At 38.7% G+C, this 13,100-nt stretch overlaps 2 protein-coding genes and 1 pseudogene across 2 annotated transcripts; all 3 read left to right on the forward strand.

Annotated features, from left to right (window-relative positions):
• Positions 1-213: 213 nt before the first annotated feature.
• LOC131220125 (disease resistance protein At4g27190-like) lies at positions 214-1,218 on the forward strand. Its single transcript, XM_058215097.1, has one exon. The coding sequence runs from the start codon at positions 214-216 to the stop codon at positions 1,216-1,218; it is 1,005 nt and encodes a 334-aa protein (XP_058071080.1).
• Positions 1,219-1,586: 368 nt separating this feature from the next.
• LOC131220127 (probable disease resistance protein At4g27220) lies at positions 1,587-3,155 on the forward strand. Its single transcript, XM_058215098.1, has one exon. The coding sequence runs from the start codon at positions 1,587-1,589 to the stop codon at positions 3,153-3,155; it is 1,569 nt and encodes a 522-aa protein (XP_058071081.1).
• Positions 3,156-6,042: 2,887 nt separating this feature from the next.
• LOC131220128 (histone-lysine N-methyltransferase ATXR2-like) overlaps positions 6,043-13,100 on the forward strand; it is a 45,391-nt pseudogene continuing 38,333 nt past the window's right edge.

The following is a 13,100-nucleotide window of genomic DNA, read 5'->3' on the forward strand; positions in this document are numbered from 1 at the left end:
TCTCCAACACTCTTTGCTTGCTTTCCTTGAAATCTCCTTCTTCTCTAATTCTCTTTGTTGTTGACCGATCGATTGTCGACCGTTGCAGGAGAGAAATGGCCATGGAAACTTAGGTTCTATAATCCTGCAAGAAAATACCTCTGTGGCTTCATATTCTCCAAGGCCACCATATTCATCAAATTCCGATCTAACGTGGAAGAACTCGACCGGTACATGAAACGACCTGTGAATCTGAAAACCACCATAAATGAAGAGCTTGAATCCGCCGATAAAGAAGGGAGGCTACCAATTGCGGAAGTTAAAGAGTGGTTGAAAGATGTCGAAGAAATCCAGATCAAAGTGAATTTGATAGAGGAAGAAGTCACATCAAATGAAGAAAATCTACGTGGGTGTGGGCTAAATTGTTGTATGCGATATAGATTGAGCAAAGAAGCGGTGGAAAAGCTCGTGGATGTGAAAGAAGCTATAGATTCAGCTAATTTTCCAATGGGGATGGTGGTGAGGAATCCCAGAGCACGGGCAGTTGAGGAGATCCCGGTTGCACCAATCATGGGTCAGAGAGCGGCACTTGATACACTAGAATGGATTTTGGAGCTTGTGGTGGATGAACGAGTCGGATATATTGGGATATGGGGTATGGGAGGAGTAGGCAAGACTACTCTAGTAAAAAACTTGAACAACATGCTTGAATGCTCTTCCTCAGCTCAAGCTTTTGATGTTATCATATGGGTGACGGTATCAAAGGACTCCAACATGAAGAGGGTTCAATCGCAGGTCGCTAAAAGATTGAACGTGAGGATGAGAAGGGGAGAAACCATACAGGAACTTGCTATTCGGTTGTTCGCAGAATTGAAGGGGAAGAAATTCCTCTTGATTCTCGATGATGTCTGGGAGAAAATCGATCTGGATGCATTGGGTATACCACATGGGGAAGGTCACAAAGGTTTTAAGATCATATTGACCACTCGATCTCTTGATGTGTGTAGGGGGATGAAGACGGATAAAGACATCAGGGTGGAAGTTCTTAGCGACGAAGAAGCTTGGACGTTGTTTTGCCAAAATGCAGGAGACATGACTGATTTGGTCAGGGTAGGAGATCTTGCAAGAGCTGTTGCTAGAGAATGTAGTGGTTTGCCACTGGCGATCATCACTGTAGGGAGGGCTATGAGGGGGAAGACGAGGATCAAGTTGTGGAAGCATGCTTTGGAAGAACTGTGAAGCTCAGTTCCAGCCATCAGAGGGATAGAAAAGGAGGTCTTTTCTCCATTGAAGTGGAGTTACGACTCATTACAAGGTAAGAACATCAAACCATGCTTCTTGTATTGCTCTTAATTCCCTGAAGACTACTCTATCAAAGCAAGCAAACTTGTACAATACTGGATAGCAGAGGGATTAATCGATGAGAGGTAGAATTTTGAATCAGCATCAAATAGGGGGATTGCCTTGATTGAAAATCTCAAGGACTCATGCCTCTTGGACAATGGCACACACGAGGGGACAGTAAAGATGCATGACGTTGTCCGCAATGTTGCCATCTGGATAGCATCCTCGCTCGAAGATGGAAGCAGGTTCTTTGTTCAATCCGTATGGGATTGAATCAGCTGCCAGAGGAAGGCATGTGGGAATCGACGAAGAGAGCTTCATTCATCCAAAACAAGATAAGAAGGTTGCCAGATCGCATGGTGGGATGCTCTCAGCTATCAACTTTGCATTTACAAAGCAATCCTCTCAAAGAAATCCTAGAAGGATTCTTTACAGGGTTGCAAGCACTTAGAGTCTTGAATTTAAGTGAGACTTCCATAAGATCATTGCCACTTTCTCTTACAGAACTGAGACAGCTTCGTGCAATTTTTCTAAGAGATTGCACTTTTCTATCAGAGTTACCACCAATGGGACGACTCACGGAACTCCAAACACTTGATCTCTCTGGCACCCAAATCAGCGAACTGCCTAGTGAGATAGGACAATTGGATAAACTAAAGCAATTGTATCTATCTCGCACACTCAATTTAGAAAGAATTAAGGCCGGTACAGTATCAAGGCTGTCCATTTTGGAGGTATTCGACGTGTCTTTGAGTGCTTACATCTGGGATGTCAAACAGAAGGCTGATGAGGGAAGATCAACGATTGAGGAACTGTCATCTCTCAGGTTCTTGTCTGTTCTTTACATCAGGATACACAGCATTGCTTGTCTTGCCTTAGATTTCAGTTGGTTGAAATGGTTGAGAAGATTCCACATATGCATTGGTCCAAGAACCTACGTTTCGAAATACTCGCCAATGTGGAACAATGAAAGAAGCACAATTATGAGCGGTGTTGATCTCTCAGGGAAAGGGGCTGACGTGTTGTTGAGCAGCACAACTGCACTAGTGTTGGGTTCATGTAAGGGCCTAAACAGCATATCTGGATTAGTTCAGAAGAGCAATTTCAATCTTGCAACCCTAAAATTAGTTCGGATTGCAGATTGTCGTGGGATCACCAGTGTAATAAAAGGAGAAGATGTACACGGTAGCATATTACCAAATTTGGAGGAACTGGACCTGGTTTGGCTCGGGAACTTGACTTGCATTTGGGAAGGAGTGGTTCCGAATGGAAAAAGCCTCAGGAAATTAAGGGCATTGCGAGTGGGTGGCTGTCCATTGACTAGTCTTATTGCTTATGATCTTCTTCCACAGCTGGAAAACCTTGAAAAGATCAAGGTAAGCTCCTGTTATAACATGTGGGCGATATTTGAAGAAAAGGAGGTTGAAGTAACGAAACTTAATGGAGAAAGCCTTGGGAAATTAAGAACCACAAAAGTGGACAATTGTAAGCCGTTGAAAAGTCTCATCTCCTATGATCTTCTTCAGCAATTAAAGAACCTTGAAGAGATCAAGGTAAGAGACTGTTCTCAGATGGAGGAGATAGTCACAACCAAGGAGGTGGCAGATGGACAAGCATCGGATATCATCAGGGAAGAGGGAAATGCAATTCCAAGGCTAGGGATTTTGAAACTCTTTAGCCTTAAAGAATTAATACATGTTTGCAAGGAGGCACTGCCATGGCAGCATATTGAAGTGAGTGATTGCCCAATGTTACAAAAGGATTCTCAGTCTGTCGCTCGTCCCAGTTTCTTGGAAGATATTCACAGGTTCTTAATTCCAAATGGGGAATGAAGCACATACTTCGTTGGGCCCTGCAGTCATGTGCCATAACCCGGAAGTCACAGCACTGGGATGATCCTACCCCCAATTGGAGGACTACTGAGGAATATAAATGGCAGCTAGAAAAAAGTGCAGCCCATGTCTGTTCACAGTAGCACATGAGAGCATGACTTGGCTGCGACCCTAGAACGAGCGATGTGGGTGGGACCCTGACCCTAGGGCCCACCTAGATGTATGCATTGTATTTGTTGACACCATCCATCTGTTTTTCCAGTTTATTTTAGGGCATGGTCCCAAAAATGAAGCAGATACAAATTTCAGGTGGACCACACAACAGGAAAAGAGTGCTCATTGAACACCCACCATTAAAAACTTCTTAGGGTTCACTGCAATTTTTATTGACCATCCAACCTGTTTATAACGTCACATAGACCTGGATGAAAGGAAAAAAACAAATATCTGCTTGATCCAAAACTTTTGTGGCCCACAAAAGGTTTTTAATGGTCAATAATTACTCTTTCCTTTGGTGTGGTCCACCTGATTGTTTTATCCGCTTCATTTTTTGGACCATACCCTAAAATAAGTCAGAAAACAGATGGACAGCATGTATATACAATGCATACATCGAGGTGAAGTGGTGAACCCTAAGGTCTGGGTCACACCCACAGGAAAGTGTATCAGGATAAGCTGTTTAAGCATTGTGAAATTCAATTGGGAGATTTACTTTTACTTATTTTCTTTGCTTATCTGTTTAGATAAATCTTCAATTTTGCTTTCCACTATTTTTATTCCCTGTAATAGTTTCTTAAGTTCTTATACATTGTGATGTAAACAACTACCTCATTGGATAAAATATAGGAAATGTATTAAGTTGCTCTTTTGATGTATGGTACTGTCAACCTCATTCCATCCATGGATGGGCATGCTATTTCGGCCAGATTATATAGAAGACAGTGGGTCCACTTGATACACAGATTAGATGCCATGTGAAAAAGGTGCATGTGGGGTATGCAGACATTTGGAGAAGGAAAAAAAAAAAATCACATGCAATTGGTACATGGTACAATAGGGAATTTCACATTCAAATTCAATGAAGATTTTCAAAGAATCTTTTTTAATTTAACTATAATAATGAAATTTGTTTTGATTTAGTAGAGGAGAGATTTCCTATTTGCACCACACAAACAGTTGTATGTGATAATTTCTTATTGGAGTACGAGGTAAAAGATGTGGCCTTTAATAAATCAAGACTCTAGTACAAAACCCTTTTGCATCTTCCAAATCATTCCCACAGGAGATACGGACCGATTTTTTTCTTATCCTTCAATAAAAAGATTCATTCTCTTTGTAAACAAAAAAAGGAGGCAGAACCCATTCATCTATGGAATTGAATGCCTCATTCAAGAATTTTACTGATCAATCCATAGGAACTGGTACAAAAGGCAAACCTCTTATGCTACACTAGATCTAGCTTGGTTATTGATAGAGTGAATAAATCTACCATTCTATTTTGATTCAAGCAGTGGATATTATACAATCCTATGATTAATGGACATTTGTTCGTTGAAGTCAGGCTGTTTGACTATTTTTCGATTAATGTTTGTGATTCATCTAAATGTAGCCCATAATTTGAATGGTTTAACTTAAGTTGCTTTTATGCTACTTGTACACTTTCTTAGTGCATGTGTTTATGTGTCAACCATCAATACCTGCCTGAGTATCGAAGTTTATCTCTTTCATAATATATTAAGCTCTTCAGTTCTAGTGGACCGATGGTTCAGCACCTAGATCACTCTACTGGGGTAGGACAACCCTAGTGGACCGATGGTTCAGTGCCCAGATCACTCTGTTGGGTGGGACAAGTATCATTGAGATTTTGAAAATCTCGCGAAATACACTTAACCATTTCATCGTGAGATTTTAAAAAATATTAGTAGATTTTAAAATAGGGATTTTTACCTCAAAATTCCTTACAAATTATGATTTTACCTAATGACTCTATAACTGAAATTTAGTTCTTTTTGAGTGGTGAAATTCCCATAAGGCACACAGTGCACCTTTTTCTTCAGAATGTGGTGAAGTGGAGAATTGTGGGGCCCACGTGATATCTTTATGATATTTAACCCGTCCATTAGATGTAATATGCCATTATGTTCAAAAGAACCAAAAATTTAATCAATCTAAGCATAAGGTGTGTCACACCATAATAAATAATATACACCAATCAAAAACATCAAAATGCATATGCAACCCATCTACGGATTCCATCAGAAATATTTTTGTTCATGCATTTACTACGGTTGAGTGTGTCTATTTGACAGGCTGGATCCCAAACAAAAACCATTTAGGCCCCAAATTTTCCTGATTTTAATACTTCTAAGGTATATTCATTTTTCCAATTACCTTAGTAAATGAATGAAATGGGTAATAATTACTATTTCCTTTACTTGTTTGATGATGTCAGTCACATTTGACCACAACAATGACATTCTTCCATTATTTGTTTTAACATTGTAAAATTGTACTGATTGAGATTTTATAAGGTAAAATTGCAGTGAATTCTTGGGAAATGATAACGATGGTCCACTTACATGAACCAACAGGCCCAAAGAAAAACAATAAACAAGGGTACTTGTAATTTCCTTATAAAAAAACACTGAGGGCCTGTTTGGATGCCTGGAAGTTGGGTAAGTGGGAAGTAACTTACAGGGAAGTCACTTACAGGTGGTGTTTGGGGGAGAAAAATCACCTGTAAGTAACTTACAACCTGTAAGTCACTTATAGGCAAATCTACCAAAAAACTGTAGGAGGGTGGGGGTGAGAAGTCACTTCCTTGTAAGTCACTTACAGGCTCAACGGTCGGATTTTTAAAAAGAGTGGAAGAGGGATAAACGCACCAATGGGGATTGAAGGTTTCGCCTCTCCATCCCAAGCTCTCTCCTCCTCCCTCCCTGCAATCTCTCTCCCTCCCTCTCTGCGGTCTCTTCTCCTCCTAGAACGGTAGGGTTTCATCAACCCTTTTTTCTCTTTGAAAACGGTAGTGGCTTCACGTTACTCAATAGGGCACGCTCACTTATACGCACTTGCACATGTGCACATTTGTTCACACGTGTCATGGACCTCTAATCCGAACGGTCCATGTGATGCAGCATCCCATGAAACCATCAAGGACCAATTTTCACCCTGATTTAAAACTATTGTGGGCCATATAAAAGAGAGATGCAAATCAAGGTAGGAAAATGTTTTCTTTTGTCATGGCCCACCAATGTTTTAGATCAAAGTAAAAGTTAGTTCATAGGAGTTTCATGGGGTTCTGCATCACGTGGACCGTTCAGATTTTCTACTCAAGTCACATATGATGAGTTCTCAAAAAGTTCTCAAGAGAAATCTTGCCAACTCGTGCGCTGCTAAGTATTATGCGGGAAGGGATTGAGTGCTGAGTAATGCGTAAACTCTGTGGGATCCACCATGATATATGTATTTGATCCACACCGTCCATCCATTTTAATACTTAATTTTAAATCCCGATCCTAAAAATTAGCTATATCCAAAGATTAAGTGGACCACACCACAGGAAATAGTGTGAATTGAGTGTATACTGTTGAAAATTTCTAGGGGGCTACAGAAGTTATGGATCAAGCTGATTTTTTTTCCCCTCATCCAAGTGTTTGTGATCTCATGAACATGTTGGATGACAAATTAAGATCACTATGGGCACTAGAAAGGTTTCAACAGTCTAAATCAGTATTTCCACTGTTTCCTGTGGTATGGTCCACTTGAGCTTTGGATATGCTTAATTTTATGGCTCGACCTCTGCATGTAGATGAAAAAAATAGATGGACTGATTGGGTAAACTGTATACATTTACAGTGGGTCCAACTGAATTTAATTTTGTGTAATAAAAGTAAAGCAGCAACTCAGTATGCAGTCTGATTGCATTACTGGTAACACAACAGTAGTGGGTGTTACCCTTGCCGTGGGCCCACCTTGATGATGTGTTATATATCCACTCCACCCAACCATTTCTCCATCAGGGATTTTAGGCCCACCTTGCTTGTGTTGCCGAGTTTTTCATTGAGGAAGTTTATTCTCAATGTTTAAATTGAGTTATTACTCCATATTATAAATATTTTGAATTCGTGAGCTCACTTTTATAGCCCACTTGATGATTGGTTTAGCTTAATAATTATCTTAAATATTCATCTTGATGGGCTTAACAAAATAACATATTTGATCCTATGTTTTTTTATATGATTATAACATTTTAGAACAATTTTCTAATCTAAGCTCTGCTTGATGTGAATATACAACTTTCTACTTATAAGTAACTTACAGGTTATCTAAACGGAAAAATTAACTTACCTATAAGTGACTTACAACTTACATCCAAACAGGTTACCTGTAAGTAACTTTCACTTGTAAGTGACTTACTGGTAAGTCACTTACAACTTAAAAGAACTTACAGGCATCCAAATAGGCCCTAATAGGTATTTCGATTCGTGGCAGAATCCCTTGGTAAATTTGGGATTTACGAGGAATTTTCCTGTTAGAAAAAAAAAAAAGAAGAAAAAACCCTCAAAATATTGTAAATCACCCAAGAAAGAGCTGAGATAAAGATTTCTCACTATCATTGTTGAAAGTGAGAAACAGGATAAGTGAGGTTTCCAATTTATTTTATGCGTAAAGCTAAAGAAATTGGATAGTTTTACCAGCCAAGTCTTTTACTTCTTCTTCCTCTTCTTCTTCTTCTTCTAGACATTTAAACAATCACTTGTCATGCAGTCCCACTCTTCACTCTTCTGCAGATCTCTTCAATCAAGTCACACCTTTTGCCCTCCTACTTTTTCAACTGCTGCTTACACGTACACTGCAGAGTACTCAATCTCGTTGAGCCCAAACGTCGAACAAATGGTGTGCATCATCTTGAAACTAGCATGATGAAGAAGGAACACAATACGAGGAAAGCAGTTTCTGAGCCATTCATCAGGGGCGTCATCAGGTAGGCCAGGCGTTGAAGAAGCGTTGCATTGAAATCATAGGGATTAAACGGAATGTGAAGATGAAACTTCCAAAGTGAAATGCAGAGTGCAGCCATGCGATCTTGATACTTGCGTATGCATTCCTTAATCAAACTGTAAGAACGGTGGGGATGAGAGCTGATGCATCATAACACAACAAATCATCGAAAGGGTTATTAAACAGTTGGACTTGTGGTAAAAAAAAATTGACGGTTGGAATAAAACACTCCAATGGTCCAAATCAACAGACAAATGCACATATCAATATGAGGCTACGATCGTCCAATCCGTTTTCTGTGGGAACATAGTCCATCTACTGTATAGCCCACAATTTGGACGGTTATGATTGTGCCACTTGTACAGTAGCAGCATATCTGTGCATCAGTGGGCATATTATGCTAGCCTTTCAAATGGCCCCACTTTTTCGGACGGGGATTGCCTGATGACCCAACTCTGTGGGGCCCACCGTGACGTATGTGTTTTTTACACACCGCTCATCCACTCTTCAAGCTCATTTTAAAGCATGAGCGAAATAATGAGAGAGATCCAAAGCTCAAGTGAGTCACTCCACGTGAAAGAGTGAGGATTGAATGCCTACCGTTGAATGCTTTTCCAAGTCTACGTGACTTTTATAAATAGGTTGGATGGTAATTAACTTTAATGTGGGCCTATGAAGGTTTCAACGGTGGGAGTCACTGGAAACCAGTTGGCTACTCCCCCTGCCACCAGCCTCATGGAGAAAGCCATCGGCAATCTCCACTCCCTAGCTAACCATCCAAGGCTCGTTGGCCCATATGATTTTATAAACTTTAATCATTTTAAGAGTTTAATTAAAATTGCAAGTAAATTTAATATTTTTAAAACATTTCATTTTTTCTTTTATACTTTAAAGGTTCCTTGGATTTGAAATATGTAGAATTCAAATACAATTTCACTTGATTTGAAGGGATTTCGAATCTTTATTTGTAATTGGTGGCTTATAATTAGAATGATGTTAAATCCAAAATTTGTGTTTGAAAGCCTAAGTTTATGCTAAGGTGGAATGTGCAATATATTCACGGGATAATCAATTTGATAAAACAAATCACGTTTAATATACCAAAGTTGTATACATGTGTAATATGTTAAATAATTATTATAATAAGTCTTTTGAAAGATTTTATTTTTTCTAAAAATGAGAAATTTCGAGTCTCAAGTGAGTCGACTAATTTTATAAGTTAGGTAAAACCACATATGTTGAAGATAATAAAAGCTATTCATTTTAGTGTATCTATCTATAATTCAAACCAATACACAATTTAAATTACACTTTAGAAAAGCACTTTAGAATTAAAAAAGGGTTTTCTTCCTAAATACACCCAAGGTATCATGGGAGCTCTAAAATCCACTCACTTTTTAAAACATTTTTTATTTTTCTTTTTATTTTTTCAAGATGAAAATACCCCTAGGCCTTTTTTTCTACACTTAAACCTTTTTTCGCCACTACATTTCGATGATCTTTCAAGCATTCCGACTGCTTTTCGCCAATCATTTATGCTTACCAACTACTATCTATGGCACAAACTCCCACCTCATAAAAATAAGTTATTCTTCCTCCTTTTACTTGTTATGCTTAAATGGATTTGTTTGGACAAAAAATAATAAAATTGACATCAAAACATAGTGCAAAAAATTAACTTTTAGAAGATTATTTATTCTTCTTTCTTCGAAAGGTTGTACTCAGATGGGTTTTTTACCACAAAATGGAAGGGAAAAAAGAAGAAGAAGAAGAAAATAAATCACAAAAGCTCCACTTTTAAAAGACATGCTAATTTTCTTTCTACAATATTTTGCTTATATGAGTGAAGAAGATATTGGCAAGCTAAACTATGAGCTTACTTTTGAAAGGTTAAACGATGTCTAAATGAGATTATTCTAGTTCTATTTGAAAGCTCATTTAATCAACTTTCTAACGAGTCCATGATCATCTCAATCTAACCTCCAATAATAGAGTTGTGACTCTTTTTTTTTTTTTTTTTTTATGAAATCACGTGATGCTAGAAATGAGAGCAAAAATAAATAGTTTATGAATGTCACTATTGACTTTAGGTCTACTTTTGAAAAGGTCAAATAGTATTCAAATGAGATAATTCTAATCATATTTGAAAGCTCATCAAATAATCTTTCTAATGAGGCCAAGAACACTCTGATCTGACCTATGATAAGGGAGTTATGATCATTTTTGTGGGATCATTTGATGCTAGAAAAGGAGTGTAAACACGAATGCGAGTACACTCATGTTCACTCTCATTTCTAGCATCATGTAATCTCACAGAAATGGTTATAACTCCCTTATTATAGGCCAAATTGTGGTGATCTTAGTTTCATTGTAAAGATAATTCGATAAACTTTCAAATATGACTAAAATCATCTCATTTGAACACCATAAAGATAATGAGCTCAAGAATGCTCTGATCGAACCTATGTCGAGGGAGTTAAGGCCATTTTTTATGGGATCGTTCAATGTTGGAAGAGAGTGTAAATGTGAATGCGATCTTACGAAAATGGTTATAATTCCCTTGTTATAGGTAAAATTGAGGTGCTTTTGGTCTTATTGTAAAGATAATTCGACAAGCTTTCAAATAAGACTAAATTCATCTCATTTCAACATGGTACAGATAATGAGCCCAAGAATGCTCCAATCCGATAAATGACGAAGGAGTTATGACTATTTTGTAGAATCATTTAATGCTGAAAATAGAGGCATACAAGCTCGACTCGGCACAACCACTAGCTGACCCCAGCTCAAACTTGGCTTGATATGGCTCTGTCAGCAACTCGGGCCAGTTCGAGCCTAGTTCGAGCTAAAATCGAGCTGAGTTTGCCTATGCAGCATTTTCACAAACACATGGACTACACCTTCAAATTCTTACTGTATATAAAATAACAACAACAATTTTACAAGGATTTCATCAAACACCTTGTAGGCAACATCAAAATCAAGAAAAAAGAGTTTGTTTCATATACATACCTTCATTGTCACCAGCCGACACTTCGTTGAGTCATTTCATCAAACACTTGGTGAGCAACATCAATATCAAAGTAATCGAGTCACTAAACTAGTTCGATCCAAGTTCAATTTGAGTTGGGGTTTGATCTGAGTCGAGTCAAGCTCAGGCAAGCTTGAACTCGATTCGAAATTTTTTTGAGCACAAAAAATCAACTCGACTCGGTGTGAACTCGGTTTCGAACCAAGCTTTTTCGAGTCAAGTCGAGCAAGCTAACCAAGCTAACTTGGTTCGTGTACAGCCCTAGCTGGAAAGGAGTGTAAATGCGAATGCGAGTACACTCGTGTTCATTCTCATTTCCACTATCATGTGATCTTACGAGAATGATTACAACTCCCTTATTGTAAGCCAAATCAGGGTGATCTTGGTCTCGTTGTAAAAATAATTCGACAAACTTTCAATATGACTAAAATGATATCATTTGAATATGTTTTGACTTTTTAAAAGTGGGCCTAAAGTCTATAATGACATTAACAAATTGTTCGCATTTACTCCCATTTCAAATCTTGTGCGATCCTATAAGATTTGCCACATTTATCTCATTACAAGTTAAATAGGAGCGATCTTTGACTCATTTGGAGAATGATTCAACGAGTTTTCAAATAAGATCAAAATCAACTCATTTAAGCATGCTCAATCTTTCAAAAGTGGGCTTAAAATGTACATGTTAGCAACCAATTTCCCCCCAATATCGAATGAATCAGGTGGATACTAAATACAAACATCAAGGTGGCCCGTGGTAAGGCCGCACCATCTTGGGTGGAGCCGGGGTCTCACACTGATGTATATGACTTAGATCCACACCATCCAACTATTTTGACAGCTCATTTAACGACACATTCCAAAAAATTAAACTGACCCAAATCTTAGGTGGACTACACCAAATGAAACAATCAAGATTGAACCCCCATTATTAAAAACTTCATGGATTCCACCAGAATATTTATTTGTCATCCAACCTGTTGATAAGGTCACAAACAGCGGGAATGGATTGGCTACTCCCCCTGCCACCATCCTCGTGGCGGGTGGTTGGTGCTATGTGGCCCTCACCATGATGTATGTGATTCATCCATTCCGTTCATCCATTTTTACATATCATTTTAGGGCTTCATACCAAAAATGATAGGAATATAAATCTTAGGTGGACCACACCACAAGAAAAAAATAGTGATTGGATATCCGTCATTAAAATCCTCCCAAGGACCACTCTACTGTTTATTTGACATCCAATCTGTTGATCAGGTCATACTGACCTAGATGAAGGGAAAAAACAAAGATCGGATTGATCCAAAACTTTTATGGGCACCAAAAAGTTTTTAACGGTTGAAGTTCATTCAACACTGTTTCCTATAATGTGGTCCATTTGAGATTGGGATATACCTCAATTTTGTTCTCATACTATAAAATGATCTAGAAAAGTAGATGGACTGCATGGATGAACCACATACATCATGGAGGGGCCCATAGAGCACCGACCACCAGCTATTGGCTGGTGGCAGGGGGAGTAGCCAATCCGTTCCCACAAACTGCTAGATGAAGAAACTACACAAATATCATCTTCATCCAAAGCTTTGGTGGCCCACGAAAAGTTTTTAATGGTCAATTTCCACTATATCCTCCACTACGGTCCATCTAAAATTTGAATCTACTTTATTTTTGGGATCATGCCATAAAATGAGCTTTCAATAAAGATGGACGGTGTGGATGTAGTCACATGCATTATGGTGGGCCCCACACTCAGGGGTCCCACCCACCTTGGTGGATTAGGGGATCCACGGAAGCCGGTCCGTCCTAGCGGGGGTAGTAGTAGCTAGGGGTGCACATTGAACCGGTAGAACCATGGAACCAGACCAGAACCGTTGGATCGGTTCAGTTTGGTTCGGTTTTAGATA

This window comes from Magnolia sinica, chromosome 12 (genome assembly GCF_029962835.1).
Source record: "Magnolia sinica isolate HGM2019 chromosome 12, MsV1, whole genome shotgun sequence".
In the NCBI taxonomy this organism is placed as follows: Eukaryota; Viridiplantae; Streptophyta; class Magnoliopsida; order Magnoliales; family Magnoliaceae; genus Magnolia; species Magnolia sinica.

Excerpts from the sequence above, each read along its gene's own strand:
- LOC131220125 (XM_058215097.1), top strand. The coding sequence starts at position 214 with ATGAAACGACCTGTGAATCTGAAAACCACCATAAATGAAGAGCTTGAA.
- LOC131220127 (XM_058215098.1), top strand. The coding sequence starts at position 1,587 with ATGGGATTGAATCAGCTGCCAGAGGAAGGCATGTGGGAATCGACGAAG.